General features: G+C 47.9%; 2 protein-coding genes across 6 annotated transcripts in view; one reads left to right on the top strand and one right to left on the bottom strand.

The window, feature by feature from the left end:
- Nucleotides 1-26201, top strand: part of LOC1273332 (hemicentin-1) — a 96679-nt gene that overhangs the window by 19682 nt on the left and 50796 nt on the right. For 3 of the 5 annotated variants that reach the window (XM_061643728.1, XM_061643729.1, XM_061643725.1), the window contains exon 2: nt 14177-15059. In XM_061643728.1, coding sequence (XP_061499712.1) covers nt 14696-15059 — 364 coding nt within the window. In that variant the 5' untranslated portion in view covers nt 14177-14695. Of the gene's footprint in view, nt 1-13138; nt 13299-14176; nt 15060-26201 lie in introns of those variants that run through there. The other 2 variants (XM_061643727.1, XM_061643726.1) reach the window with 2 other exon arrangements.
- Nucleotides 827-4553, bottom strand: LOC3290656 (retinitis pigmentosa 1-like 1 protein). Its single transcript, XM_563520.5, has 3 exons — nt 4340-4553; nt 4008-4257; nt 827-3941 (listed from the first exon to the last, which is right to left on the bottom strand). Exons 1-3 carry the CDS (start codon nt 4382-4384, stop codon nt 1990-1992), a joined length of 2247 nt encoding a protein of 748 aa, XP_563520.5. The 5' UTR covers nt 4385-4553; the 3' UTR covers nt 827-1989.

The raw sequence follows: 26201 nt of genomic DNA, 5'->3' as shown, positions 1-26201 counted from the left end.
GTGTGTGTGTGTGTGTGTGTGTGTGTGTGTAAAAGTGATTGTATCCCCGAGATGAATCGTAATTGAATTTCACCGTCGCTAAAGTTTGAATGATTTATTTAACATTCGTATTTTGGCTTGCTCGTGTGCGCACCGGTACACCGCAATTGTCCCTTCGTTGATCCTTTTAAGCAGGGATGTAACCGGGCAACCGAGATCCGAAAAAGGGTGGTGGAGGTGTGTTTTTTTTTCGTACGGCGTACGGCGCGTGCACGGTTGAACGGATTCGTTCTTTCAATCCTTCATCAGAAGTCCCTAGCCCCAGCGCGCGGAGATACAATTCGGTGTGCCAAAGTTTCGTCGCGTTCCTTTGGTCGTGTGGGATTATATAGCCCCGTACATCACCTCCTTACACCATTCCCTGCCCTTTACAATGGGATGGACTATTCGGAGGAAGGCAAAAACAATTCCAACGCGAGCTCTACCCACGCCGGGAGATTGAGGATTCGGTGGGGCGCGAATTATGATGTTTTGATTGGATTTTGTTTTTCCCAGACAAAGCACAGCCGCAGGGACCGTGGCGTGCGCGATGGTGTCGATGGGTAGTTGATTTGATGGAACCCTATGTAGTACCGCCACACTGTGGAGTGGAGTTTCGGGTGTCCCGTAGGTGTCGGGGACAATCAACGCGCATCCCTTTGCAGGGCCGCGAATGTGGTATGTGTGCTGGCGGCAGTACGATAACACCAGTGCAGTAAACATGAACTTTACAATCGCGCCGTGGGAAAATGTTTACCGAGCATCTAATTGGCTGTTGGGGGTTTTTTTATTCGTTATAACGTGGGGGTTTTATGCTACATTTCACCATCGCTATGCATATGCGTTGCGTGATTATTGTAGGCAATCAATTTAACGTTTTATTGTTCGTTTCGTAAATTCCAACGCCCGCTGATGGGCATGTCTGATTAAAAAAAACACACACACACATAAACAAAAAGAAAGTTATCGGAGAGAGCAGCGATTGGGACGATAAGAAAAAACCGACACAAACCGGGTGAACAAACTGAGCAGCGGAAAACATGATAAAACAACAGCGCTACAACAGGCGACGGGAACAAGCGTAAGCATCGAGTCCGCCGCGGCGATAAAATACACAATCAATCGTGAGGTGGGTGAGAACGAGAAAAAAAACACATCACCCACACGAACACCGGTCCAATAATTGTCATCCGATAGATTGAGGTTATTTTGTTTCCATTAAAATTAATTAAAAACACGCTTCATCAAATATTTATCCACTGCACGCGGTGGCGCTGACACTGCGCCTGAATGTTTGCACACCGCTAGAACTTTGAACGCGTGGAGCACGGTGCACGATTTTTGTTTTCCATCGCTCCCGCACATACCGTGAGTACACACACGCGTTCACACGCTCGTTGGTGGCAACACTTCCGGGTGAGTGATTGCAATTGTGGTGTCATTTGCAAGTGCACTTTTATCACACCATACTCTCCCGGGTGGGGGTTTACGAGGAAGGTGCTCGAGAGGCTGAGCTGGGCGAGGATTAGAAGTGTTTGAAGTTTTATCACTTTTATCTAACACTCTAACCTCAGGCATTGGTTGCCGCTCCATTCGCTCTCAATCAGTCGCAAATGTGGCGTAAAATTAATGTTTGCCATTTGCGCGTAATCACCTGACGAAATTGTTGCCCTGAAACATGCCCTCGGTCGGATAATCGATTAATTGAGGCGAACAGTTACAAATTGAGTTGTTCGGCACATCTGCTTGTTTACGGTGAACAACAACAATGCGCTCAGCTTACGGCCGAATGCTCTCCAAACTGCAACAGCCTGTCATCAAGTGGTTTGCGGCAATCAGCCAAACAATCAGATTTGTCGCTGTTTTTTCTAACTTGCCTGGGTTGAAAATTAATTGATAAATACTTTATTCGTGTACGAAACCATTGCCACTACACCGCGCGTTTAACTGGGGCTGCCATCCGCTTGCGCACTACTCGCACAACGCATCTAGGTCGGGAACGCACATGCCCATCAGCGGATCGAACCGCTCGCCGACAGCGCACTTGAACTTGCTCTTCTTGAACTTGTCCAGCTTCTTGAGCGTGCAGACGAAGTAGCGACCGCAATTGTTCGGATCGGCAAAGGTGCCCTCCTCCAGACACTGGAACTTTACCTTCAGCTTCGGTTGCTCCTCGGCTACCGGGGCGACGGGCTCAACCTCCGGTTCCACCGGCTCCACCGCACTTTCGACTTCCGCTGGGTGCGACTCCTCGGCAACTTCAGCCGCCGCTAGCTCGTCGTCCAGCTCATCAAACGGCAGCGAACGTCCCGCCACCGCAAAGGCACACCGTCCGCGGAACGCATTGTACACCTGGCCCATCGGGCACTGCATCTTGTACTGCAGGTAGCCACCGAACATGTTCCACACGCACCAGAAGTACGAGGTCGGATCGGCCGGATCGGGGAACCGACCCGGGCCCATGCACGTGAACTCCCCGGGGAAGCAAACGCTCTGGTCGGCCGTGCAGCGTTCCAGCGACGGATTGTACGCGTACCCGGCCAAGCAGTTCTGCTCGAGACTGTACAGTCCGAAGGGCAGCCAGAAGCAGACGTAGTATTTGTGACAGTCGGTCGGATTGGCGAAGCGACCGGCAGCCGGACACACAAACTCGCCCGATCCGGGTGCTTGCGGGTGGACGGTGCTAGCCTCGTTTGATTCCGCGCCCGATTCGGCCGACGGAGCCTCGGTAGAGTCTGGCGATGCGTTGGAGCCTTCGTTCGAGCCCGACGCTCCTCCGTTGGACGCTGAGTTGTCCTCCTCGGTGGCGGTTGTGGTGGGTGCGGTTGACGTTGTTTCAGCCTCGGTTACAGCTGCAGTTGTTTCGGGTGCGCTGGAGGCTTCAGGAGTCTCTGGTGCCTCGGTGCCGGTGGGTTCAGTAGCCTCTGGTTCCTCCGATGGTACGACGGGGGATTCAGGAGTCTCCGTTTCCTCAGCCGGTTGAGAAGTGGGCTCAGACGCTTCGGGCTCTACCGACGGTTCGGAGCTAGCTTCCGGAGCCTCAGTCTCCACAGGCGATGCTGGTGTCGTTTCCGAAGCTTCAGGTTCCACGGATGCTTCCGAGGTAACTTCCTCAACTTCGGCTTCCACCTCAGGCTCTGATGGTACCGTTTCGGAACCCGTTTCCTCTTCTACCTCTGGGAGAACTGGTGCTTCGGTTTCTTCCGGAACTTCCGGTCTCTCTGTTTCTACCTGCTCTGGTGTTTCTGGAACTGCGGCTGTAGAAGCGTCCTCCGAGACTTCGGTCTCAGCAGCTACGCCCTCCGTCGATTGTTCGGACTGTACACTTTCTTCCGTCGTGACAGCTTCGGAAGCGTCCGTGGACGATTGTTCCTCCACTTGCTGCTGAGTAGTCGAGTCCGGTTCCGAAGCTTCCGTCTGTTCCGTCGCTACAGCCGACTCCGTGTTTTCGCTGGCTTCTACCTCGGCTGCTTCCGTTGCAACTGATTCCTGTCCGGATACGCCTTCCGATGGTGGCGCTAAGGTGGTTGATTCTTCTACTGCCGGCGAATTGTTTTCTTCCGGCAATTCCGTTTCGGCGGGGGACTGTTCCTCTTCCGCATTGGTTGATTGCGCCGTTGTCTCTGCTTCTGGGACCGATGTTGACGGTGCAGATTCTTCCGTCGGTACGGTTGTTTCCGACTGTTCCGGTAATTCGGTGTCTTCCGATGGTGCTGCCGCTTCTTCTTGCGGAGCCTCGTTAGTCTCCGCTTCTACGGCTGCCGTTGACGATTCGGGTGCAACCGTTGTGTTTTGTTCCTCCACTGGTTCGTTTGCTGCTGGCTCGCTCGCTGGTGCAGATGCCTCTTCTGGTGCTTCTGTCTCCTCTTCTACTACCACTGGTTCATTTGTAACGAGCTCTTCATACTCTGGCTGTGCCGTAGCTGATATTAAAACAAAATATCAATCAAATGATTTCTTCTGTGCTAAATTGTAAGCCCTCCACTTACCTTCCACTTCCACATTAACGTGCGGCTCAGCAGTGGTCGACAGTGCTACGAACGAGTCGCACTCAAACTGTCCACTGTTGCTGCAGAACGTCCCGGCCGGGCAGAGCTGCACCTCATGGTTAACGGTCGTCGGTTTCCCGTCACCATAGTCTACACAAAGTTGAAATCGGACATCGTCCAGACACAGGTAGTCCTTGCCGTGGCAGTCGGTTCCTCCGGTTTGCGGTCGTACACCTGACACCAGCAAACCCTGTAGCAGATAAATAGAGAGCAGCAGAAACTGCCTATAGTTCAAGACACTAACACGCCATCCCGCCCCACCGAACACTTACGAATAGAACGAACTGCAAAAAGAACACCCTGAACACAAAATCCATTCTGCACGCGGTCGTTGTTGAAGTCCAGATCCCAAAGACTTGACTGTGGGCTCGGGGTCGTTTCGTTACTGATGCTGGCCGGGTCTAGGTCGTGCTTATTTAAGCGCGCTGTTGCAACTTCCTGCCACCGCAATCGTTGCGCCGTCTTCTCGGAAGCTTAATCCAGGGCCATCCACGCGGGCTTAACTTAGTGGCAGATAAGGGCCTGGTGATAGTTTGCTGCACGAACCTTGCTGCTACTACTAGCGAGATAAAACGCTCCAGTTAGTGCAACGGAGCGGAACTATCCATTGTTTGGTTGTGGAATCTTCCCTCTAATCTCTCTGCAGGTGTTCGAGAACAGATGACTCAATTGCCGAGCCCAAGACTGATGGAAACTGCCGCAGAGCCGGTATGGCTTTCAAGATGAGATGTGTCTGATATTGGAAAGTAGAATTCTGCCTTCTTATCGGCTATCATTTCTGAAGAGTGTACAGAAAATAAGCCATTATGCTAGATCGGCTTTCATCCCCAACTGCTCCATTCCAAGAAAGTGGCACACTCACACAATAATCTCCTAATCTCTAGCTGTGCATCTTCTCATCCGGTGACGGAAGGTAATGAATTGGATGTGAGAACCGCCTCTGAAAGCTTATAATCAAATCATAACAAATCTGTTTCACTAGAAAGGAAGATGAAATCAATTTCGTCGGTATTTTTGATTATCTACGCATTGTAAAAGGGGTCCGGATTCGAATTGCTTGGGACACAATCTTATTAGGAATTCTTAAAATCTTGAGAGCAAAGAAATGAGTCTTGCGCTATCTGATCCCCGCTCCCCAATGGGGGTATAACGTAAATAAGTGACAATCGCTTCGGATCTTTCCTTTGGAGCGGAAAAATACGCCCAGCAGCCGGTGAAGCAGAACCGGGGGAGTCTGGAAATCGATTTCCTTTCACTCCATTTCATCGGAATCGGTTGCAAAATCCCGAGGACTAACGGCTACCGGGCTTTCTGCTCATGGCAGTCAACCCGTTTTTCGCCTTGCTAGAGCAGTTTTTTTCCTCTGCGACTACAGTTCCCACACTTTGCCAATAGTTTAATGGAAGTGCTCCGTTTAGCAGTTGGCGAAACGGTAAAAATAGACCGTTCCGTCCATCCGACCGGGGTTTTCCAACCCATTCGAAGCGCTGTAACTATTCGATTGTCCTACCCAAACCGGCCTGAAACGCATCGTTGGCGTCTGTGTCTATGAAACCCCTGAAAACACCTCGAACCCCCCGGGGGCGGTGGATTCCGGGTTTGAAGGGTTTCGGTCGCCCAGTGTCCCCCAGAATCAACGCGGTGGAAAATATCGATGATGAGCAAGTTAAATAAACTGCCCCGAGAACCTACCGGGACTGCTTTCGAAAGCCGGTGCAAACGACACGCTCGAGTGGAAAGTATTTTAGCTGAGTAAGCGAAAATCGGTCACATCCTTTTTCGTTCACATCGGGGCGCTCGCGAGGACCGGCAAAAAAGCGGAAAGTGTTTCACCCTTTTTGTGGGGCGGGTTTTTGAGTAATGATGCGAGAAAAGTTTTCCGCAAAGAAATTCCAAATGCGACACTTGCAGGAATGTTTCGCGAGTATTAAAGTGGAAATATGGTTGGAGGTGGGGAGGGGAGATTGTTCCTTACTATTGGTTGCTGGAGCTGATGTTCCTGAGAAATTGGACTGCAATGGTGTTTGGGGTGCGTCGGAAAATGATTTAAACGGATCTTAAAGCCTTCGGGAATGAAGTGAGCGAATGCGAATGGAACTGGAATGAAACTGAAGAGCATGATCAAGGAAAACACAAGCAGAAGAAGGCAAAGGCACTTCTTCTTCCTTATGCCCAACAGTCATGAAACTCATCTGGCAAAATCCAATTCAAACAATCGCTTGTCATTCGATCTAATTTGAAATTCAGCTCTGTTCCGTCGCGTCACTCCTTCTTGTATCACATTCCGAGTACACTGGTACGAGTTGAAATGCCACCCCGGAGATGTTGTTGGGCGGTTTCGAACGCTCGTCAGACAATTTAAGCTTGTCTGTTTTTTTTTTTTTTTGCTACCTTTTCTCTATAGTGTCTCACGATGGGGATTGATTATGTGTCCCTACAAGCGCCAACGACACAAAACGGGGCTTACCTAACTCGACTCTACACCAACACGCCCACAAAACGTGTACCGAGCACTTACATTCAGGTGCATGATACTTCCCATGAGTAAACGAACCGCCATCGTAAGAGTTTATCCCGCTAGAGATGGGGGATTCGGGATGGAACTAGAAATCCGAAATCACAACCCTTTTTTACTATTTCCACCAACCTGTCGACACGATTCTTCATCGTGAACAGTGAACCAGCTCGTGATTGCCGTCATACCAAGTGCACACCGTTCGATTTCTCAGACTGCGATCCCCGCTGGATGTGTGTGGAGTTTACCAGATGCATTGGTTGTGCAGTAACTGTGCAGCACGACGTCTGTGCAAATGCAACCACTCGCAGGAAGTAGCTGTAGTAGCTGCTGAACAGAAGTTTACTGTTTGAGTGCAATCAACGATCGATCGGGCTATCGCTTCGGAATCGGTGTCTCTTTGGCGGTTTGTTTGAATGTGCTGCACACGCTGCACACATACACACCCGGCATGGTCGGCTCTTGTTCTCGGATGTTCTTTGTAATTCAGAATCTGGTTCGAAAACATGATGATTGAATTACGGTCCGCTGCTTGTCTAGCTACCCGACATAACGAGCAAATCAGTATCAGAACTGTTCGGTGCGTTTGAAACATGAGTTACATACCATGTGGGGCAGATTTCAAGTAGTTATTATAGCGAAATTGCAACGTTTTCAAAATTTGAGCTCTTCCTTTGCAATGAAACCACATGTAAAGTTTGAATAAGCACGTTAAGAACGTTTTGTCGTGCGTTGTGCTGACTTTTAGGCGCTCAGCTTTTACGGCACATTCAGAAATATGGGTTTTGCACTAATGACATGTTTAAATAGAAATATTGATTGATCTTGCTTCAGAAAACTGCCATCGTAAGCTAGATAGTGAAAATAAACAGTATATTTCATTTCGATTCGAGTCCAATGGGATATATTTCTTCAGAAAAGGTCACTAAACAAACAAACGATTCATATTCACATAAACCTCATACATCGATTGGAACCTTCTGTTTGGAAGGAAACTCCTTTCCGGGCCCGATATTCGGTCTGAGCTGAGAAAACCTCGATGAGTGAAATTATGGTTCATCTGACTCAAGCTGCCGGCAGGCTCTTAAGATACATCCATCCCGTTTCGTAACCAGCCCCATGTTCCTCGAAGGCTACATTTGCCTCACTCAGCATAAATGATGGAAGAAAAATGCACTTAAAAAAATTACTCACACCTCTCCAAACGCTTCTTTTGTTGCACACCCCATACTGAAAATGGGGTCTTCTCTTCCTATCTGTCTTTGTCTCTCGGCTTGGCAAACTCGTTCCAAAATTCTCGACCATGAAAATGGCATAAAACTGTCGTCCTCGATCTCCAACACACAGACACACACACACGCTTACCAGACAATGGAAAAGTTATGGTTGTTGCGGTTTATCGGTAAACAATAAAATTTTACGAATTTGCTGCTTGCGAAGCAGTTTACGTTTCGAAACGACTGTCCCATTTTGCGAGTGTAACGGCAATGGAACGTCTTTTACTGGATCGGATAAAAACAACGGATCCCGGATTTTTGTTACCGTCCCGAAGCCACAGCTGGGTCATGAAGGGCTTTAAGGTTTTAAAATGCCCTTTTCACTCACTTCTTTCCCCTGCGTATAGCCTCGCCCGCAAGAGCAACAGATTCGTGCATTGGCATTTTGTCGTATTTCCACTAACACGCACAATGGATGCCACGGTGTTGGTTATACGAGGAGGCTTCCATAATGCGGCTGGTCAACGCCCAGAAGAATTATTTTTCATATGCGGATTTTGTATGTGTGATTGCGTCGGAGACCGGAAGTGGCTGGGCGAGAAGCGGAAATGTTTGCAATTAATAAGTGCTAATGGGAATTCCAACGTAAGAATGTTCAATCGAGAGTGTAATTTGAGAAATTCCATCATGGTGCACACCGCTAACCCTTTTAAATACCATCAATTTTATTGAATAATTTACAATTAATTTGCACAAAAGCTGTCTCTTTGTGTCTGCTAATACATGTATGTAAGCGTGTCTGTGTTTGTGAAATTGGTCAACGAATTTAACATAACTGACTGCCAAATGGGGCAAATAATCAACATTCCAATAGAATTCCCACACACAATCACAATCCGGTCGATAACTCCATTTTTGTCGGTAAAGCATGCTTTTTAGGAATGCACAAGGTGAGCGATCGTTTGTGTTTGCGTATGGTCTACACTAGGGTGTATTTGTGTGAGTGTGTGTATGTGTGTGTGTGTGTGAAGGAGAGCACACATGTGAGGAAGGATTTTGCAAGCGCAGACCAAAACCGCACGCGTTGGATCATACTTTTATTTTGCGCTCCACTTCACACCGTAATGTAATTAGTTCTCGGGGGAAATCAAGCTAATGCTGGGGTTTGGCTCGCCAGCAAACTTCACCGCGATGGCCTTGGGGAAGGGAAAATCCTGCCAAACGCTTACAACCCAACTAGCGATGCTTTATTCCGTGATATTCGTCAATACCTCGAGGGAAAATAACACTTCAGTATGGTTTTGTCTTATGGTTGCCGAATGGGAACGATAATGTAAGGACAATGGAGTATGTGGTTGCATTTTCCTGTAATTTATTGCCTTTAAATTAAATCTGTGAAAATTTAGAAACTTGGCAAATGTTATTGAAGATGAACTCATGATCGTATTGTTACAAAGATCCCTAAAAACATAAACATAGGTAATAGACTATAAATCGGGTCAAGGAACCCCTAGCGAACACTTCACACAATAAAAGTGAAGGTTATAATCTACATAAAACTAATCACTGTATCTTATTTTTTATCGCTCCTCACTAACGATTCTTCCGTCAGTAACCCCTTAAAACCCCCCTAAAAGATTTCCACTTCAGTTCTATCCCGTTTCAGTATATTAGTATCTCCGATTATAACAAAAACCAACACAAAATGATTATTACGCAAACATTAACAAAAGCGAGAGGAGAATAAAAAACGTTCCACTTCACGGTACAATTTTTCCATCCCGTGTAGTGAACTAGCGTGAAAACACTAGCACTTCGAGCAGCTCGATGAGGGAGATCCGGATACGCTCGAGAGAAGGAAACCGACCAAAAAAAAAAAACGGAAAAATTCGACCGAGCGGAAGTTGAAGAACAAAAAAACCCTCAGCACAAAAACATCCATTTGAACAAAAGCGCTTTTCCGCTTTAACAAATTCAATTAATTATAAGCCGCTCTCCCACGCTTCCGTGGCCATATTTGTGACGTCGTCTGTGGCTGCTGCTCCTGTATGCTGACCCGTACTGAGCCCGATATCGAAGCGAGGTGGAATCGAGCGGTGGAAAATGAAACATTAGAACGATGGACCCACGCCATCTTCTGCTGCTGCTCCTCCCACTCCCTTTCCGATCCTTCCCGAAGGTCCGTGGGATTCTTGACCTACTAATTTTTGTTTGCAATTATCCTTCGTCCGGTGCGCGCAAGACGTCAGGCGTCAGAGACCTTCGATTTCGATGTTCGCCCTGTTTTGCAGCATGTTTTGTGGCGGAACACGGCTTCTTAAAGGAGCCTGTTTTGCGTGGAATTTTTGTTTTTATTTCTGTCTCTCTGTATGTGTGTGTGTGTGCGCTTTTTTGGGAGCAACAAAATGAAAAATGACGTCGTGCGCCCGCACAGAAGGGGTTAAAATTGAACAGACAGCAAAAAGCGAAGAAAAGATTTGCGTCATCATGGCCCGTTTTGTTCGCATTTTGCTGTGGGGATTTTTATTATGTGACGGGTGGAGTAAATGAAATAAATATCAATCAAAGAGGGTTTTTTTTCTCTCATCTTACTCTCGGTAACATCATCCCACGAAGAGGGTTTTATTTTAGAAAAATTGCTGCAACTGAGCTACCAGCTGCGGTAAAGGTTCTTGCAAGCAGCGCGCTTGTCTTTGAAGCAGCTTTATGGTCACAAATTTCCAGCATGAAAATATACCCATCCGTCCAATAGGGGCCGGGCAACCGTCGGGCTGGGTACGAACGAATGGCTCCCTGGTGGGTACAATTATGCTGACCCTTTCGTGCAAGCATGTGTGCTGGTCAGCTTCATCCTTCCGAAAGTGGCGCCGACTGTAGATGTAGAGCCGGCTAGAAAGCGAACGCCTCCGAGCGAGCGTCAGCGCCGAACCGTTTCTTTTTTATTGACACAAATTAATCCCCATCGTAAGATAACGACCTTCTTCCAGTACATAAATCACGAACCTTCGGTTCGGTGCCATATCATGGCATGTGTATGTGTGTGTGATCTTCCATTTTATTTTTGAAATGGCTTTTTCAGCACACACACACACACACAAAGACACACAAACCCATGTTTGCCAGTAGGACACGCTGCTACTTTGGGGAAGCCAAAGTGTGGAATAAATCTGACCACCACTTCCCGGGCCATCTGGTAAGCGGGGATCATAAAACCTTCCAACCGGATAACTTTCGAGAATGTTTCACAAGTTTAGAATGCGTTGCTTTTCCGGCTTATCAAAACATTCGTCAGCCGTCGCTTTCTTCCCAGCATTCCGCTTCAGCGTGCTGGTGTGCTCTCCTGTACTGCCTGCTACGAGTGTATCATTTCCTCCAAAAACATTGTCACACGCCTCAAACGACCCGGTGCATGTATATGTGCATGTGTATGCGAGTGTCACAATAAAAGCGACGATACAAACGATACAAAAACGATCTCCTCCACCATTTGTTGAAGTGTTTTTGTTTTGCCAAAAACATTAGACGGTCGGTTTCATTGCTCGTGAGCAAACGCTACCGTAATGAGACGTAGCCGTATCACGAGAAGCAGCACACTTCCCCGGAGGTTGTTGATACCCCAGCTGTACGCTCTGTGCAAACGTTCTGCTGGAAGGTGTGCGCTGGCCGAACCGGAAGCGACAACAAAATATTTATCATCACAACAAGTGCAGCTAGCAACGTCTTAGCACAACGGGCAGGAGAGATAGGCCACAGTTCAACGCTTTGTGCTTCCGAAGGTGGGCCACTGGTTCCGGGTAGGGAGGGAAGAAAGGAAGAAACCCATGGGTGAGTGGCTGCAGTGCTGCAGTCTGCTGCTGCCAGTTCTAAGACCCAACTTTGCACAGGCATCAGTGGGCAGGCTTACGAAGCGGAAGCGTTGTACAACAACAAACTGCATGACGACGACGACAACGACGTCATTGAGCGATGGTTGAGTGGATGCTGCACTGTTACTAAGAAGAGGGAGGCTCACGCGGGAACACCCGGTGCAACCGAATCCTCCATTAACCCTTCGTCCGGGATGCGGCAAGATGCCCTGGCCCTGCCCCGATACGAGAAAGTTCGAGCCGTTGTGCGTGTGTATGGGTGTGTTGTTCTCTGACGCTTGAAAGGTGTTTGTTGATGTTGCTTTCAAACACCAGGCACAAGAACACAGCTCACAACTGAGACGGCAAAGGTTGAGATGAGTGTGTGTGTATGTTTATGTGCCTGTGTGTATTTTGTTGGGTGCTGAAACACGCTGAAAGGCGCTCTAGAGAAAATCGATGAGCCAGGACACGGTGATCGATCCAAAGCATAAATCCAAACGAAAGTGCAGCTACGAGCTATAATGAAAATTTTCTATCCTACTACTTGGTTCATTCATGAAAGGCCTTTTGTTATTAGAATAGCATACTTCTAGGCGTTTACCCTAACATGCATGATGTTGCGTACCAAAAACGCCTTGAACGTATGCTAATAAAAAACGAAACCTGACTTCTTAGCAGGCGTCCACACACTGAAAATCTCAAATCGTGAAAAAACGTGTTTTGATCTAAAAATTATCGCTAATACCGACAGCACGGATCAGATACGGCTGGTCACCTGCGCCCGCAAGAGGGTGGGTTGCAGGTTTCATCTTAAAGTTGACAAATTTAATCACTGACCCTTGTCACCGTCACGTACCCTCGTAATCGCTTTTCGGCGGTTTCCCTTTCAGTGATTTCTACAGGTTTGTGAAGGAAGGAAACAGAAACCTTGTTCTGCGACACATTCTCGTACCAAAATTGAAGGTAGAAAACACGCGCGCTAGATAGAAACTAAGAGAGAGAGAGAGAGAGAGAGAGAGAAAAAAGGCAAGCACCATCCAATCCTTGTGGCAAGCCGTCACGAGCTTGAATATAAAAATTGAATTTCAATTTTCATCGCTCTTCCTTTGGTACGGGATTGCATTCTCAGTTCTCGGCACTGAACTTTGATGGTGAAAAATAGACCCATCGTGTTTGGTTCTTTTTTGGTGGGCAAGGTGGCAAAGACGAGGATCGGGTGGATAAGTTTTGCTTCCTTCTTCCTCCAGCTTCCTCATCGATACGGTGCGCAGAATGTATTATGCTTTCTCTACCAGTTTTTGAAACTTTTATTCTACCTTTTTTTTTTTGTTCAAAGACGGATGTTTTGTTCAGCTTGGTTTCATTCTTTCGGCGCTTTTTTGTGTGCATTTGTGTGTATGTGTGTGCTGCTCATACGCTTTTCAACTCATCTATTCTATTCTACCTTCTTACTCTTTCTTTCATTCCAGACCATTTGCACTTGGACGTTGAGCAGTTGATATGAGCGGGTCGATCTGCAGCCGGGCACTAACAGCGAGTTGCAGCCAACGTGAAGAAGCAGAGCACAAACACAAGCTCACAGGGCACCGCGCCTCCCCATCGACCAGGCCCCGCGCAACCCGAAAGCAAACCGAGGAAAACCAATTATGATGTGAGAAAAATCTGGACCGGGTTGGCTGATTTCCTTTCGCTCGCCTTTTCTAGTTGTTTTTTTTTTTCGGTGGTTTGTTCCACTCCGTTTTGTTTTCCGTGTGGCCTGCGGAAAAATCGCGCACGAATGAAATTTTCAACCAAAAATGATCTCATTTTTTTTTGCGCGCAGCGTACTGTGCTGAAGGGTGGAAAAATCGCACAGCCAGCGCAAGCTCCCTGCCAGCAGGCTACAGCGAGCAACGATGCGACGGAAGGCAAATAAGGACGAAAGGATCCAAAAACGGAGAAGGGCTCAAAAGTGCTGAAGCAAAAACCTTTTGTTTTTTGTTCGTTTTTTGGTTGGTATTTTTCTTCTCACTCCCACTCCCTTTTGCTAGCTTAGTCATTGTGCTCTCCTTTCCTGCTCCCCGCATCATCACTTTCCACCTTGCCGCGGGGAAACTTTATGTGAAATGGATTGTAACGAGTAGAGCAATTAGATTTGCTGGCGCGTGAATAACATCACCAAAAACCCTTCTCAGCGCTGATGGGGGGGGGGGGGGGGGAAACGGGCAGCAAGAACGACAAATGCGCCAACGCCCTCGCAACGACCGTCGCACACAGAAACATTAATTCTTGGTCGTTAAACTCGTGGTCCGGGCGAGGCAAACAGCGGTTTGGCGCAGTGCCTTCAGCGTGAGCGGAGATTTGTTGTTGCCCTTGTTGCCCGACGGACTGTCCGTGTGCGTTAGTAGTTTGTTTAAGGCTAAAACAAACCTCACCCCCACCGACCGCTGGCGAATAGTGTTTATGTGCGGAATTCACCTTGAATTACTCAGCCCGAGGCTGTGTGCCATTCACACCCCATTTGGATTATCAACGTCTTTCTTTTTCCAGCAGATGGTGATGGATTTCCATTTCGATGTTGCGACGGGCTTCGGAAGTGCCGGGCCAAAGCGCTAGCTGATTTGTGTTTGTGCGTGTGTGTGTGTTTGTGGGTGTGCAGTGGTTAGGAATGTTGATTTGCTAGGCCAAAATAGAAGTGTTACACAGTGATTGAGTTGTGTTTGCTGATTTTTTTCCTCCCCAGCGCGTGTGACGACGATAGGCTAATAGTGTACCGGGCACAAAACGATTTCCCTCGTGCCGCTCGCAGTTAGTAAGTTTTATGACCGTTTGAGCCGGTCTCCCTTCTTCCTCCCCGCCATTAACAGCACGTCACAACAAATGCTTACATTTACATTAGTGGCGAGCGGCAAAACGCACCAAATCAGTGGGTGAAAAAGGTAACAAATCACGGACCCCGTTTAATAGCCGAGGTGAGGTGACGATCGCCGGTCGTGCAGGTAAACCGAAAGCAGGTGCGCAGCATAAATAATCCATTCTCGGGCGAGTCGGGGCGTGGCACGCGGCAGGATGGAAGTTTACAACCGCCGGCGGTTCGGGGCCGCTTCCGCCGCGCCGGCAGTGTGCGAACCAGTGGAGCAAGACCCGACGGCTCAGGATGGTCGCGGGGCGGCACCGGCAGCAACGGACAGCGGATGGAGCGGAGCGCAGAGCAGAATCAACGGCAGTGCTGGCGAGGAGGTGGAGGACGAACAGGCACACGAACATGGCACGCGCAGTACGAAGCCTTCCGCACCCGAGCCGGCCTGCACAGACAGTGCGGCGAGCCGGTGGAAAATTCGCGGAAGGACCATCTACCATCCCCGGTCCCACCTGCACCTGTTGCTAGTCGCTGCCGTGCTGCTGACACACATGCTTGTAAATATTAGAATAGGTAAGTGGCATCTTTCTACGCCGGTGTATGATTAAATGATGTACACGGTGGCTGGCTTGTTTGTTCGGCCGGTTGGATGTACGGTGTAATTGGCAAACCGTATGCGAGCGGCTCAAGCTATACGTATAAAGAGGGACATTAACTGACGGGTTAGTTGATGGAACAACGTTCACAGACGATCATTAATAGATACATTCGACGGCTTGTTAACACTGGCTCGTGCAACGGACGATATTAACATCAAACACGGTAAAGAAACTTTTAACAAGCTTAAACAACTGCAACAGCCGAGTTGGTTGCATAGATTCAGGCGCACAGCAGTACCAGCTGATACATCTCTACCACCTTTTAGGGCTTTGTTTAACATTTTAGTCTTTAAATCCCTGTTGAAGGCTTCCAACGCTAACAATGGAATGGGTTCGATTCCTAAACTTGTATCCCATTTAATAGAAAAAGCTCCCATCCAATTAAGTCCATCAACTCATCCACAACGAATCCAATCGAATCGGCAAACAACCCCATATCACTTGCCAACATGCAAAAGCAATTATTTTGCCGCAAAAAAACCCGTCATCGCGCCACATCAAAATTAACCAGCTTTGACACATGCCAAAAAGCGACCGCCACAAACGGTTTGCCATAAATTTTGACACGATGCCACCCTCGAGACTCCCAATCGTGCTGGCTGGCCCGACGCCACCGACGCCATTCATCGCACTAATTCGCGTTTGGCTCGTTTGCATCAAAACTGTCATCACATGCCGTTTAACCAGGCCGCCCCGTGCGGGACGGGGGAGGTGGTTGAACAAACGCTAGTACGACGTGAGTGATGCGATCACGAGGGAGTCCTTTGAATTCACATTCATAACCCTTTCAGGCGGAATGTTATACACCCTTCCACTCCGATCTCCCACCGTCGGACCAAACCGACTGTTGGTTGTGGCGATGAATTGGGTTGGTTGGGCAAGTGATTTCGCGCCCTGACACCTTGATGGACGTGAATTTGTCCCGAATATTTTATGACAGTGTCGTTAGTGCTATCAGCCGCGGCGCTATCTCGCGGCCTGCCACCCGGTGACTAATATTCAATTCAACATCGCTCATTCACATGGCCGCTGCTGTCGTGATTTTGCACAACCCACACACATACACACACACACACTATGGAACGGCTAGGAATGAAGCGTTTGTCTGGTTGAGCAGTGTAAAATGAAGGTTGAAGTGGGCGAGTTCACGGCTTTATATTAGCACAGTTTATGTGCGTGTTTGTGTGAGTATGGTAGCGCATTAGAACCAGGTCGGCAACAAATGTCTCTTCCTAAGCTTTTCTCCGCACATGCAGACGCGCCTTTTTTGCCGACGCCCATCCGTCAAGCAGGCGCCATCTCCAGGCGGCCTACCGAAGCATCTTTATGCGCACACGTTGCGCACAAGGAAACTGTGCTCATTCAATTAGGAGATTGATGAGTATGATCACAGCGAAGATATTTAATGAGTTTTTAATTTTACCTCTCCGGTCGTGACGGAGCCCACACGGGACCGGTGCCAATCTGGCAACTGGGGTCTCGGTAAAGCAAGCGTGAAAAGTTAATCTGGTTTGTGGCAAGGGCGCACCGAAGGCGACTCGTTTTAATCGTCACGTTGCATGTACTGCTGTAACCCAACTTTTCGCTGCAAATCGTTACGGTTCGTTTCGCGGGGTGCAATTAAATGGCGCTGCGTTTTCAGTGCCTTCCAGCTACCGCGGCTACTGTCTACAGTTTGCAGACTCTCCTTCTTTTCTGCCAATGTTCACGCTCATCGCAAGTTTTCTTTGAACTTTACCAAGGGTGTGTGTGTGTGTGTGTGTGTGTGTGTGTGTGTGTGTGTGTGTGTGTGAGCATTAAACTTCTCCCAAGTGGGTTGTTCGGATCCGGCGAATTAGTGTTATGCCCTTAGTACGTGGGCAGAAACTTACCCTAGCAGAATCAGCGTTCCATGCCCATCCTGGAAATGATTGTTGATGACGCAAGATTGAATCTTTACTTAAAGCAGAACAGCACACCATTTGCAGATCGTTCGACAAAAGAGATGTTGTAAATTTAAGTTTACAACTTACTGCTTTATCGTTTAAACTATTTAAGAAAATGTCATGTTATAATACAACATTTCATTGGGTGTTGTGGTTTGTGAGAACTATTTAAGTAATCATCAGCTCAAATTGATCAGCTGATTGTTGCATTTAATTTTTTATTTTCACAAAACATTTAATATATCTTCAGAAAAAATAAGAAAGATGTTCTAAACAAACAAAACAACTAGCTGTTAGAAGCACCGAGTTCGTTTGTTGTAGTCAAATACGTCAGTGAAGTTATACTGATAGACTGCGAAATAGTGTGCTGCGATTGCAAATTCTAGTAAAAACGTGGTCAAAGTCCAAAACCGTATAGTGCCGTTAACCTGCCATACACAACATTTCTGTTCAACGTTGTTATTTTTGCGAAGACAATGAATTACCATTTAATCACGCAAAGATATATAATGCGCGAGAGTAGATTAAGATGTATCATCATATAATGATTTGTTATATCATTTATTTAAAAGTTTTGAAGTTTGAGTGTTCATTGTGAACCTTGGGCAGTTTCATCTTCACCATCTTATCAAATACATCTGGATGACTGTATCATTTGCTAATAAGCTATTGGGTGGACTATTTGCAAAGTACTCGTGTCACTCATGTCGTCAACTGTCAGCCAGCAGCTCCTCAAAAGAGTCGCACACACATACACCAGCTCAGAGCATGTGTGTTCACGTGGGTTTTGTGCCATCATCCAAAGTGTGAGATTTACGACCCGGTAATTATTCACCGCCTCAAACACCGTTTGCAATATTGATGCGTGCCAAAACGCACCCGACCCATTCTCTGGCAGGCGATCATCCACGCGGCAGCAGACAAACAAGACACACATTCACACGCATCCCTACACTCCAACGTCCCGGGTAAGTAGAAGGAAAGCGGACAGATCTGCTCCCGCAGCAAAGGTTCGCTCCGCTGATTAATGCTGACGTTTGTAAAAGCATCCCAAGCGAGACGGGGAAACCCCCCCCCCCCCCTCCATCCGAGTAGCAGATTAGCGACCGTTTCGGGAATATGGGATGTGCTTTTAATTGATTCCCTTTCCGTGCTGGATGCTGAGCATTCACCGCAGTGAGTAGTGCTGCATCACGTTTCACGGGATATGCCCAGTATGCCTGGGCGGAGCAGCAAAACCGAAATGCCTTCAAAAACGCATCCTGCCCGGTAGCGGCGAAAGCTATAATGGTGGACCATGCTGCATCCCTGGGAATGAAGCGAGACGGGATGAAATGCCGGCAAATGAATGGTTTGCTACCGTTACTTAATTGCATATGAATATTTTATGCCGTGCTGGGTTGCAGAACGGTGAAGCTGCGGCTTCCGTAATTACCGGTTGCCCCTTGGACTCCCCACTCTGCCCCCGAGTACCCGGAAATTTGTTCTACCGGTGAGCGTCCATTTTCGGTCCGTGCTGAATGGTTTCGAGCTGCTGCTGAAAGGCCTGTTCGAAGGGAATGGTAAACCATACGGACCATCCTGAAGCTTCATACATATGCCGCGATGAAAGGAAGCGCTCTTTCAAGCGGGATTTAAAACGTAATGCAAGGACGTTTTGAAGACGAAAAAAACCATATCAAAACATCAACTATCACAATCGATTGCTTTACAGTCTGCTGGCTAAGAGGCTACTCACTGTCGCACAGGATTAAAGTGCATCCAACAAACAACCGAGCGCGTTGCTCGCATGGCAGGTGCCTAAGCATGGCTTCAATCAATGCATCGAACCGTAAACCACCACTCACGGTGTAGATGTGTGTCAATACTGTCGCACGGTACACACGCAGCCGTAAGGTGCAGCTTGCACTGCTACGATAACGCATTTTGCAGCACCCAGAGTAATCCGTTTCGCTTCCTCGTTATCGTCAACCGTCGACGTCGTCGTCATCGTCGTGGTTGTGGTCAGCTATGCCTGCAGCGCTTGCGGTAAGGAAGATGCGATAAGAGATGCAAATGCGACCCACTCCCACCCGCCCAACACCCACGCAGGTACGCGGGAATGGGAAATTTACACCTGCCGATCGAGCACACGGTCAACACACGACACGACCGTGTGGGAAGTGGATAATTGCATTTCACCTTGCGCATAATCAACATCTCACAAGACGTCAACTAGTTTGCTGTTTCAGCGTGTGTGTGTGTGTGTGTGTGTTTATGTGTTTGTGTGTTGATCGAGGATATTGATCGGTGTTAGCATGAACCTGCCTTTAATACATTTAATTATATCGAACCGTTTGAGCGGCAGCGAGATCCTGAAATTCGCGCTGCGAGCAAATATGGTTTCGTCGCGGAATTTATGCTACCGAAGGTTACCTCGATAATTTAATTGCAATGAGCAATATGTTTAACGACACACTAACTTGCCTGCACGGTGTAGCATACGCCTGCACAAAGGGGGAGGATGTAGGCGAAGCACCTTCGCATAATGGTTTGCATTGTAATTTACGCTTAAAATGCCATTGCTTTAAACATTCACCCCCCACTCGAACCTTCGCGGAAGAATGCTGATGCGTGTGCGTGCGCGTATCGCGAAGCAAGTGGACCGATTTATGTTACGCCTAACCGCTTATCATGTCGCCGGGGAAACGGGGGAACATTGGCGCTTAAAATATTTTCAAACATTTTGTGTGTGTGGGTTGTGTACAGCAGCTTTTTTCTTATTTCTTTATCGCTTCACTCCACGCCGCTTCGGCCGCCGTTAACCGAGACAGCAAAGTGTAAAGGTGTGTCGGCGGTGCAGATTTCATCTTCTTCCTCTTCCTCTTCTACGTAGAGAAAGCTTTTTAGCTCACCTTTTCCCCTGGGAAAGCGGCGGTGGCGGTGGCGGCACTCCCATATGGTTTATGTGTTCGGTGTCACCCTTCGCGCGAATCATTTTCGCGTACGTGCCCGCCCGGAGCATGATGGTTTTTAATGTGCACAGGACAGCCACGGTGCCACAGCGTCCCGCACGAACCTTCCCTTTCGGCACCCACCCATCTCATTAAAAATAAAGCAGTAAAAGCGGTCCCGCCCTATCTCCCACCGAAAAGCGAATCACGTACCACCGGTTATGTTTCATTGGCGAAAGTTTATTAGGAAATAAAACGTGAAAACCATCCTTCCCATTTTCCCATTTTCGGACCTACGTTGGCCTCCCCCCCCCCCCCCCTTCCACTCCTACCCACGCGTGTACGTGTGTGCGTGAAGGTGAGTGCAGCAAAGCAAGGTGGCCACAGGGGAATGCTGTATCTGTGGTAGCTCTCAAGGCAGCCCCGAGAAACGATCACTTTCCTTCACTCCCGGGAGGAGATGCTACAAAAAAAAGAAATAAAAACGAAACACAAACAGTGAGAAACCTATCCCTCTGCTACTTCTTCGTTGGGTTGGCCAAAACCGAATCATGATGATTGGGACGGCCATTTCCATTCGGTGGCCTTCCCCACGGTGGCAGAAGACGTTCTCATTATTTTTTTTTGCCAATTTTGGGACGTTTTTCGACGACAAACACGGACGCACGAAAAGGAAATAAAGCACACGCTCGGTAGCCGTGGTCAGGTAGGTGCTCCATAGGGGGAAGGTTCTTCGCTTCGTGTCACATTCCTTGCCGTGGCTAACATAAATTAATGTAGCGAAGGGGCTTGCTTTCTTTCCTTCTTTTTTTTTTGTTGTTGGCACGGTTAGCTTTTTCCTGCCGGACGTTCGCCGCCTGCCCAAGCGAACCCTTCGAGCGATGACGGATGATTTCCGTCCCGGAGCGCTGCTAGGCACGTGCGGGTCGCACAAACCATATTGTCAAGCGCTAAGGATAGCAGGGAGCGAGAGACAGACAGAGAGAGCGGTGAAGAAGGGGAAGAAAAAAGATGTTTTCTACCCCGCCCCAGCTTTCGCAGTGGAAATGTCATTTTCATGGCGACTTGAACAAATTGACCGGCCGGGTTTGCTGTTGTTTCACGCTCCAGCATTTTTCCACTATTTTCTCCCTCAAGCAGCCGGAAAAAATCCTTCCCCAAAAAACATTGCTCACATCGTTCACCGTAAAGAACGATAATTACATAAGTAGCAAAAGGTGGCCAACAATCTGCCTCCCTGCTCTCCGTTTTTTTTTCCCGGACCGCCCGCACACAAGGGCCCCTGTCCTAGTCAAACAAATTCGTGAGCAAATTGTGTAGCCCACGCCTCATGGGAGTCGTCCCGGGACGTAACGGTTACCGGTGCCAGTGTGGAAAGTTTGCTTTCCACCGTTTTATTTTCACGCCTTGAGCACATTTTTTTTTGTTCCTTTCCTGTGTATTCTTTTCACCCTTCGCCAACGCGTTCAATTTTGAGCCAAAGTGGTTGACAAAATGCTACAACGCTACCGAAACCCCCGTACGGCGCTACGGCAACATTAACGACACCGAGCCAGATTGAAGGCAAACAAGGAGTGAGTGCAGCGGAACGAAAGAGAGAAGACAGACACACACACACATATACACTCGAATCCAGAGGAGCAAAAGCAGCACTGCGGATTGTTGCAATCATGCCAATGATAATGATAATGGTGATGATGATGAAAATGTGAAACTTTTGCTGCTGGGAAAGCGAATACGTAGCGAAGCGAAAACTCGCTCCCAGCCCGAGCTAAGCCGATGGCTCCGATAGCGGTGACTGCCTTTAGGTTCTCATACATGCGGATAAACAGACACACACACACGCACACACTCACACACCCGCTGGCTCATACAAGGGAACGCGGAACTGGCTCCAACCGGAAGGACCAGCGGAGTTAATAAATGAATCATTACAAGCGTGTCCGACGGTTTCATGTCTTGATATCCCTTACGACATTTGGCCAGTTTGGGTGGGGATATTGCAATGCCACCATGTCGTTGTCGTTTTCCGTTTTCTTTACTTTTTTTGTTGTATTCACCCCTCCCCGATGGTATCGTACACAAGGGCTAGTAGGCCGGTCTCGTGTCATCCGATACGATTATCGTCGTAATGATGATGTTTACACGCCGCTGGTATGGCTCGGGAAGTTTGGGGCCGTACACGATTAGCGACCAGGTCCGACCGGTCAAGCAAAAAGCTGTCCCCCAAACCACACAATCACCGACGCGATGAGAAACTTCTCAATGGGAAGAGATGACCGGCCGGAAAGAGTGGTCAGGGACAAGAGAGGGCTCGGATTTCGTTCGCGGACACACACACACACACATACTGTGGTTAAGTGAGATGAAAAATGATCCACCATTTAGCGCGTAATCTTTGGTGTGGGATTATACTTTCGGGGCCGGGTGGACGGCACCGTGGTGCCATCTTGCGGACCATAATTCAATTTATTGTGTCCCCGATGCCGGATGTGGCTTGTGCTACCGGAAATGTTATCCCCGCGCCGTTGTCCTCCGGTCTTAGATGTCTTAGTGAGGTGGGATGATAAAGTGGAATTTGTGGCCCATTATGAGCAGGATGAAGTGGTCAAGCGCGAATGTTGTTTGGCGGCGCGGACGAATTCGTTTTGTAATCCTTGGCCGGCTGGGAGTGGGAAGCTTCGCGTAATGAAAATACTAATTTAAAAGCAAAAGCAACTACAGCGCTACTTTTGAGAGCAAACTTGTTAATAAAACCGAACAAGAAAATTCAAACACTAGGAGTAGCGTTAAGAAGCGAAACAAAGCGTAAGTCTCGAATGTTTCTTCTGAAAAACGAAAACAAAACGAACAAACGACAGCCAAAGATAAACAGCTTTATGGAAGAATTATGCAATAGAGAAACTGAAGTTCGGTCGGTGTAACGTTCCGTTATCTAATCATGCTCCAATGTCGCTACGGTCGTCACAAGTTTATCATCAGCAACAGCAGCAGCAGCAGCAGCACCATCAACCAAAGCCAGCGAATGGAAGACGTTGGGAAAGGGCAAAAGCGGACGAAAACTTTAGATTGCAGATAGTGTCGGGGCGAAAGTTTGCATCGAAACGAGTTATTTTATACACGGGACTAGTTCGCCCGTCCGGTTCTTGTTTCTCAGCATTGGTCGTTGTCCTAAGTCGACACTAATATCCTTAATATTAAATAAAAAGAAAAGTTTTACAGATACAGATATTTTCGCTTCAACCCTGATTCATCGGAAGACACATCTGAACCATCAAGCTGATGGGAAATAATGATTTATTGAGCATTGTTTTCAAGGAAAGGGCGTGTAGTATGACAGCTTACAAATGTTTAATGTTGCCTTTTGCCCTTTGCAAGATGGATGTGTTTTTTTTTCATTAGGATACTTTCTTCCCCATCTGTCAACACACGGCTGCAAATAGGCTCGTTGTTCGATCAATTACAACATTCTGCCGAATACATCTGTCAATCTCTTCAGTTGCTGCGGCGTGAAATGAACACAGACTGACCGACGAATACATAGTACTCCTCCTCGAATTTCCTGGAACGCCTCTGATAAGGTTACAGATCGTCGGACGGTGGGAAAGTGACAGATTTCACACGCTTTTTTCCACTTAGCGTGCCCAGTAACTGTAGACCAGCGAACAGGTCCACTCTTGTTGGTGGAGATGTAGTTACAGAGAAGTAGACATTGTGATGAAGACATCACAATCATCGAGATCGACATCGGATTTAGAGAGGACGAGGAAGATGAGCATGATAAGCGCGGCGTAACGAGAATTTAATCCCACTTTAGCTGAATGCACTGTGTGAAGGCTGTCAATCACAGTTTTCTACGCCGATGTGCTAAATTTAGACGTGCTGACAACGGTGCATGTAAGAGAAAGATAATTTGTAACATTATCCTCCTTTGTGCTTTCCACAGCTCGTACTTCGATGCTTGTTTGCTGTTCGTAAATACTTCAAACTACCATATAACGCTCCACAGCGCCATAAACCCTTTAAGATTGACAATCCCAACCAAGTGCACCCTTCACACCCCGGCTCAATAGCGTTTGCACGGAACACACCCATTCCCATCGGGAACCTAAGTCGAGCGAATCCAAGTACCTGCCACCTTTGGCAACGCCTGGAACCGGCAAGATTCCGAAGAAACACCGTGTGCTTCCCCTTGTGCGATTGCCTGTTATGAAGGCACATCGTATCCCTTCACTCGAGCACGCACAACAAAAGAAGCAAGTAGCGCCTTGCCAACGCGAGCCCATTTCGAGCCCGTTGGCATGATGTCCGGTTCAATGATTTCCTTTCCTCCTCATTCCCCTCATTGAAGGGTTGGTTTTCCGTTTTGCTGTTCGCCGGAGAAAGACAAAAATAAAAAGGCAAAACTTCACACCGATCTTAAGGAACCCCATTTGCAGGACATTGAAATAGCTGGCGACTCGTTCGTGTTCAACCCCGTTGACTCGCGTTGCCGTTGACAGATTCTGCTTTGTTGCCGAAATCTTCAACATCCCAGCGTGATTGTGTCACCGAACGCGGGCGTGTGCATGTGTATGTGTGCTGTGGAATCATTTTCCTTCAGCTCGTGGAAATACATTTTCGGGCATCTCGCCAATCGTCAGTTCGGTCAGATGACCACGACCAACCCCCCCACTCACCATCTTTGTGGTGAAGTAGTTTTCGTTTTCGCTCCTTTCTATTTCGCTCCCATCCCCCGCGGTGCTTTCCATCTTATCTGTTAAATGCGAGTGGAATTTAATTTAAAATGCTTCTCTCGCCTCGTTCGGCACATTGCGCCCGCCGGCTGCGGCCATCATCGCTGTGACCCGTCGTCAAACCGGTCGTCGAACGGTATTCTTTTTTTTCCCTTTACTCCTGCCTGCCCTGCATCTCACACTCCCCGCGCTCCATCCAGATCGTCCATTTATGATCTTAATTAAGTGATAAAGCATTTTTTCATTCACTTCAGCTGGGACCGCTCGTATATTGCAGTTCCCTGCACACGGGTTTTGCGACCTAGCTCCGGAGAACATTGACAAAGGCGACTACCAGCAACTGCTAAAGACGGCGACCGCTTGCGTCCTATCTTTCGATCATCCATTTTCCGAACCGCTTTCCTTGACCATGTCTTTATCCTTTTCGATTCCCACTTTTCCCTTTTGCTCTATTTGGATGAGCTTCTTTTTTTAGTTTTTGCTGCTGCTGTTATTGTTGTTGTACTTCCGCTGCCAGCTGTCCGGTCGGCCTCGGGAACATCAATCTTCGTTGCCATTTTCTACTCCTGTTGGTGTGTGTGTGCTTCACAATTTATCACGATCACGTGTAGTTCCATTTGCGAACTTCTTCGCAAGAGCTCGATTGGAATGACGGCCCTGGCGTTTCAAGCAATATGACCATTCTTCTGAATAGTTTCCATCACCTTCTCCATCCCCTGATCGATGGGCAAGGAGCTTCATTGTTGTATCGTTCGGCCGAGTCTTGGGGGGAATTGGTCTTTCGACTGCCACTAGGGAATTGTTGGCATTATTTGGTGCGATGGAATTTTTCGCTCTTTCCCACTGTTTGAAATTCTTGGCGCGAACCGATTGGAACTGGGGGAGGAGGGAAAGCAGCTGAGCATTTCCTTTTTCAACTTCAGGACTGCAGGCGTGCTTTGCGGTTTAGATTGCAGGTCTCGTCCGCATCTTAGCTCATCGTCAATTATTATCAGCATTACCAACAACACCCTCATCACCGCTACGGCAGACCCTTCTGAGCAAACGGTACGAAAAGGAACTTCTACGTCGTGCTCCTGTCCCCAGAAGGCCCCCCAATTTCGATTGATCCATGATACTAGGAGGAAGAATTGGAATTACATGCAAATTGGCTCACCCGAATCCCTTTTTGCGATAGTGAGCATTCACACGATGAACCCTTCCATCTTTGACCTTATTACGGTGTCATGGGATGAGACTTCATACTGACCGTTGCCCTTTTGTGATGCAACGAGCAACCTTGGTCGTCGTCGTCGTGTGCACTTTGATGGTACCGTCCTTTTGACTATTGCTAGTACACAGACGTACGCATTTGCATAAAATATCAAATTTAGTATGTAAATATGTTTTTGTTTGTCCGGAAGTAGTTGTAATTCAATTTTTGCTCTCCCCTGAAGGGAACCGCTCGTACCTGCACCGGGAT

This window comes from Anopheles gambiae, chromosome 2 (assembly GCF_943734735.2).
Source record: "Anopheles gambiae chromosome 2, idAnoGambNW_F1_1, whole genome shotgun sequence".
Classification (NCBI taxonomy): domain Eukaryota; kingdom Metazoa; phylum Arthropoda; class Insecta; order Diptera; family Culicidae; genus Anopheles; species Anopheles gambiae.
This window is presented reverse-complemented; position numbering and strand designations above follow the sequence as displayed.

What these genes read in the sequence shown, in the direction of transcription:
- LOC3290656 (XM_563520.5), bottom strand. Translation starts at nt 4,384, where the DNA reads ATGGATTTTGTGTTCAGGGTGTTCTTTTTGCAGTTCGTTCTATTC. An exon ending in TTTTGCAGTTCGTTCTATTC is followed by an intron (nt 4,258 to 4,339) that starts GTAAGTGTTCGG and finishes TATCTGCTACAG; the next exon opens with GGTTTGCTGGTGTCAGGTGT. An exon ending in CGTTAATGTGGAAGTGGAAG is followed by an intron (nt 3,942 to 4,007) that starts GTAAGTGGAGGG and finishes TTTTAATATCAG; the next exon opens with CTACGGCACAGCCAGAGTAT.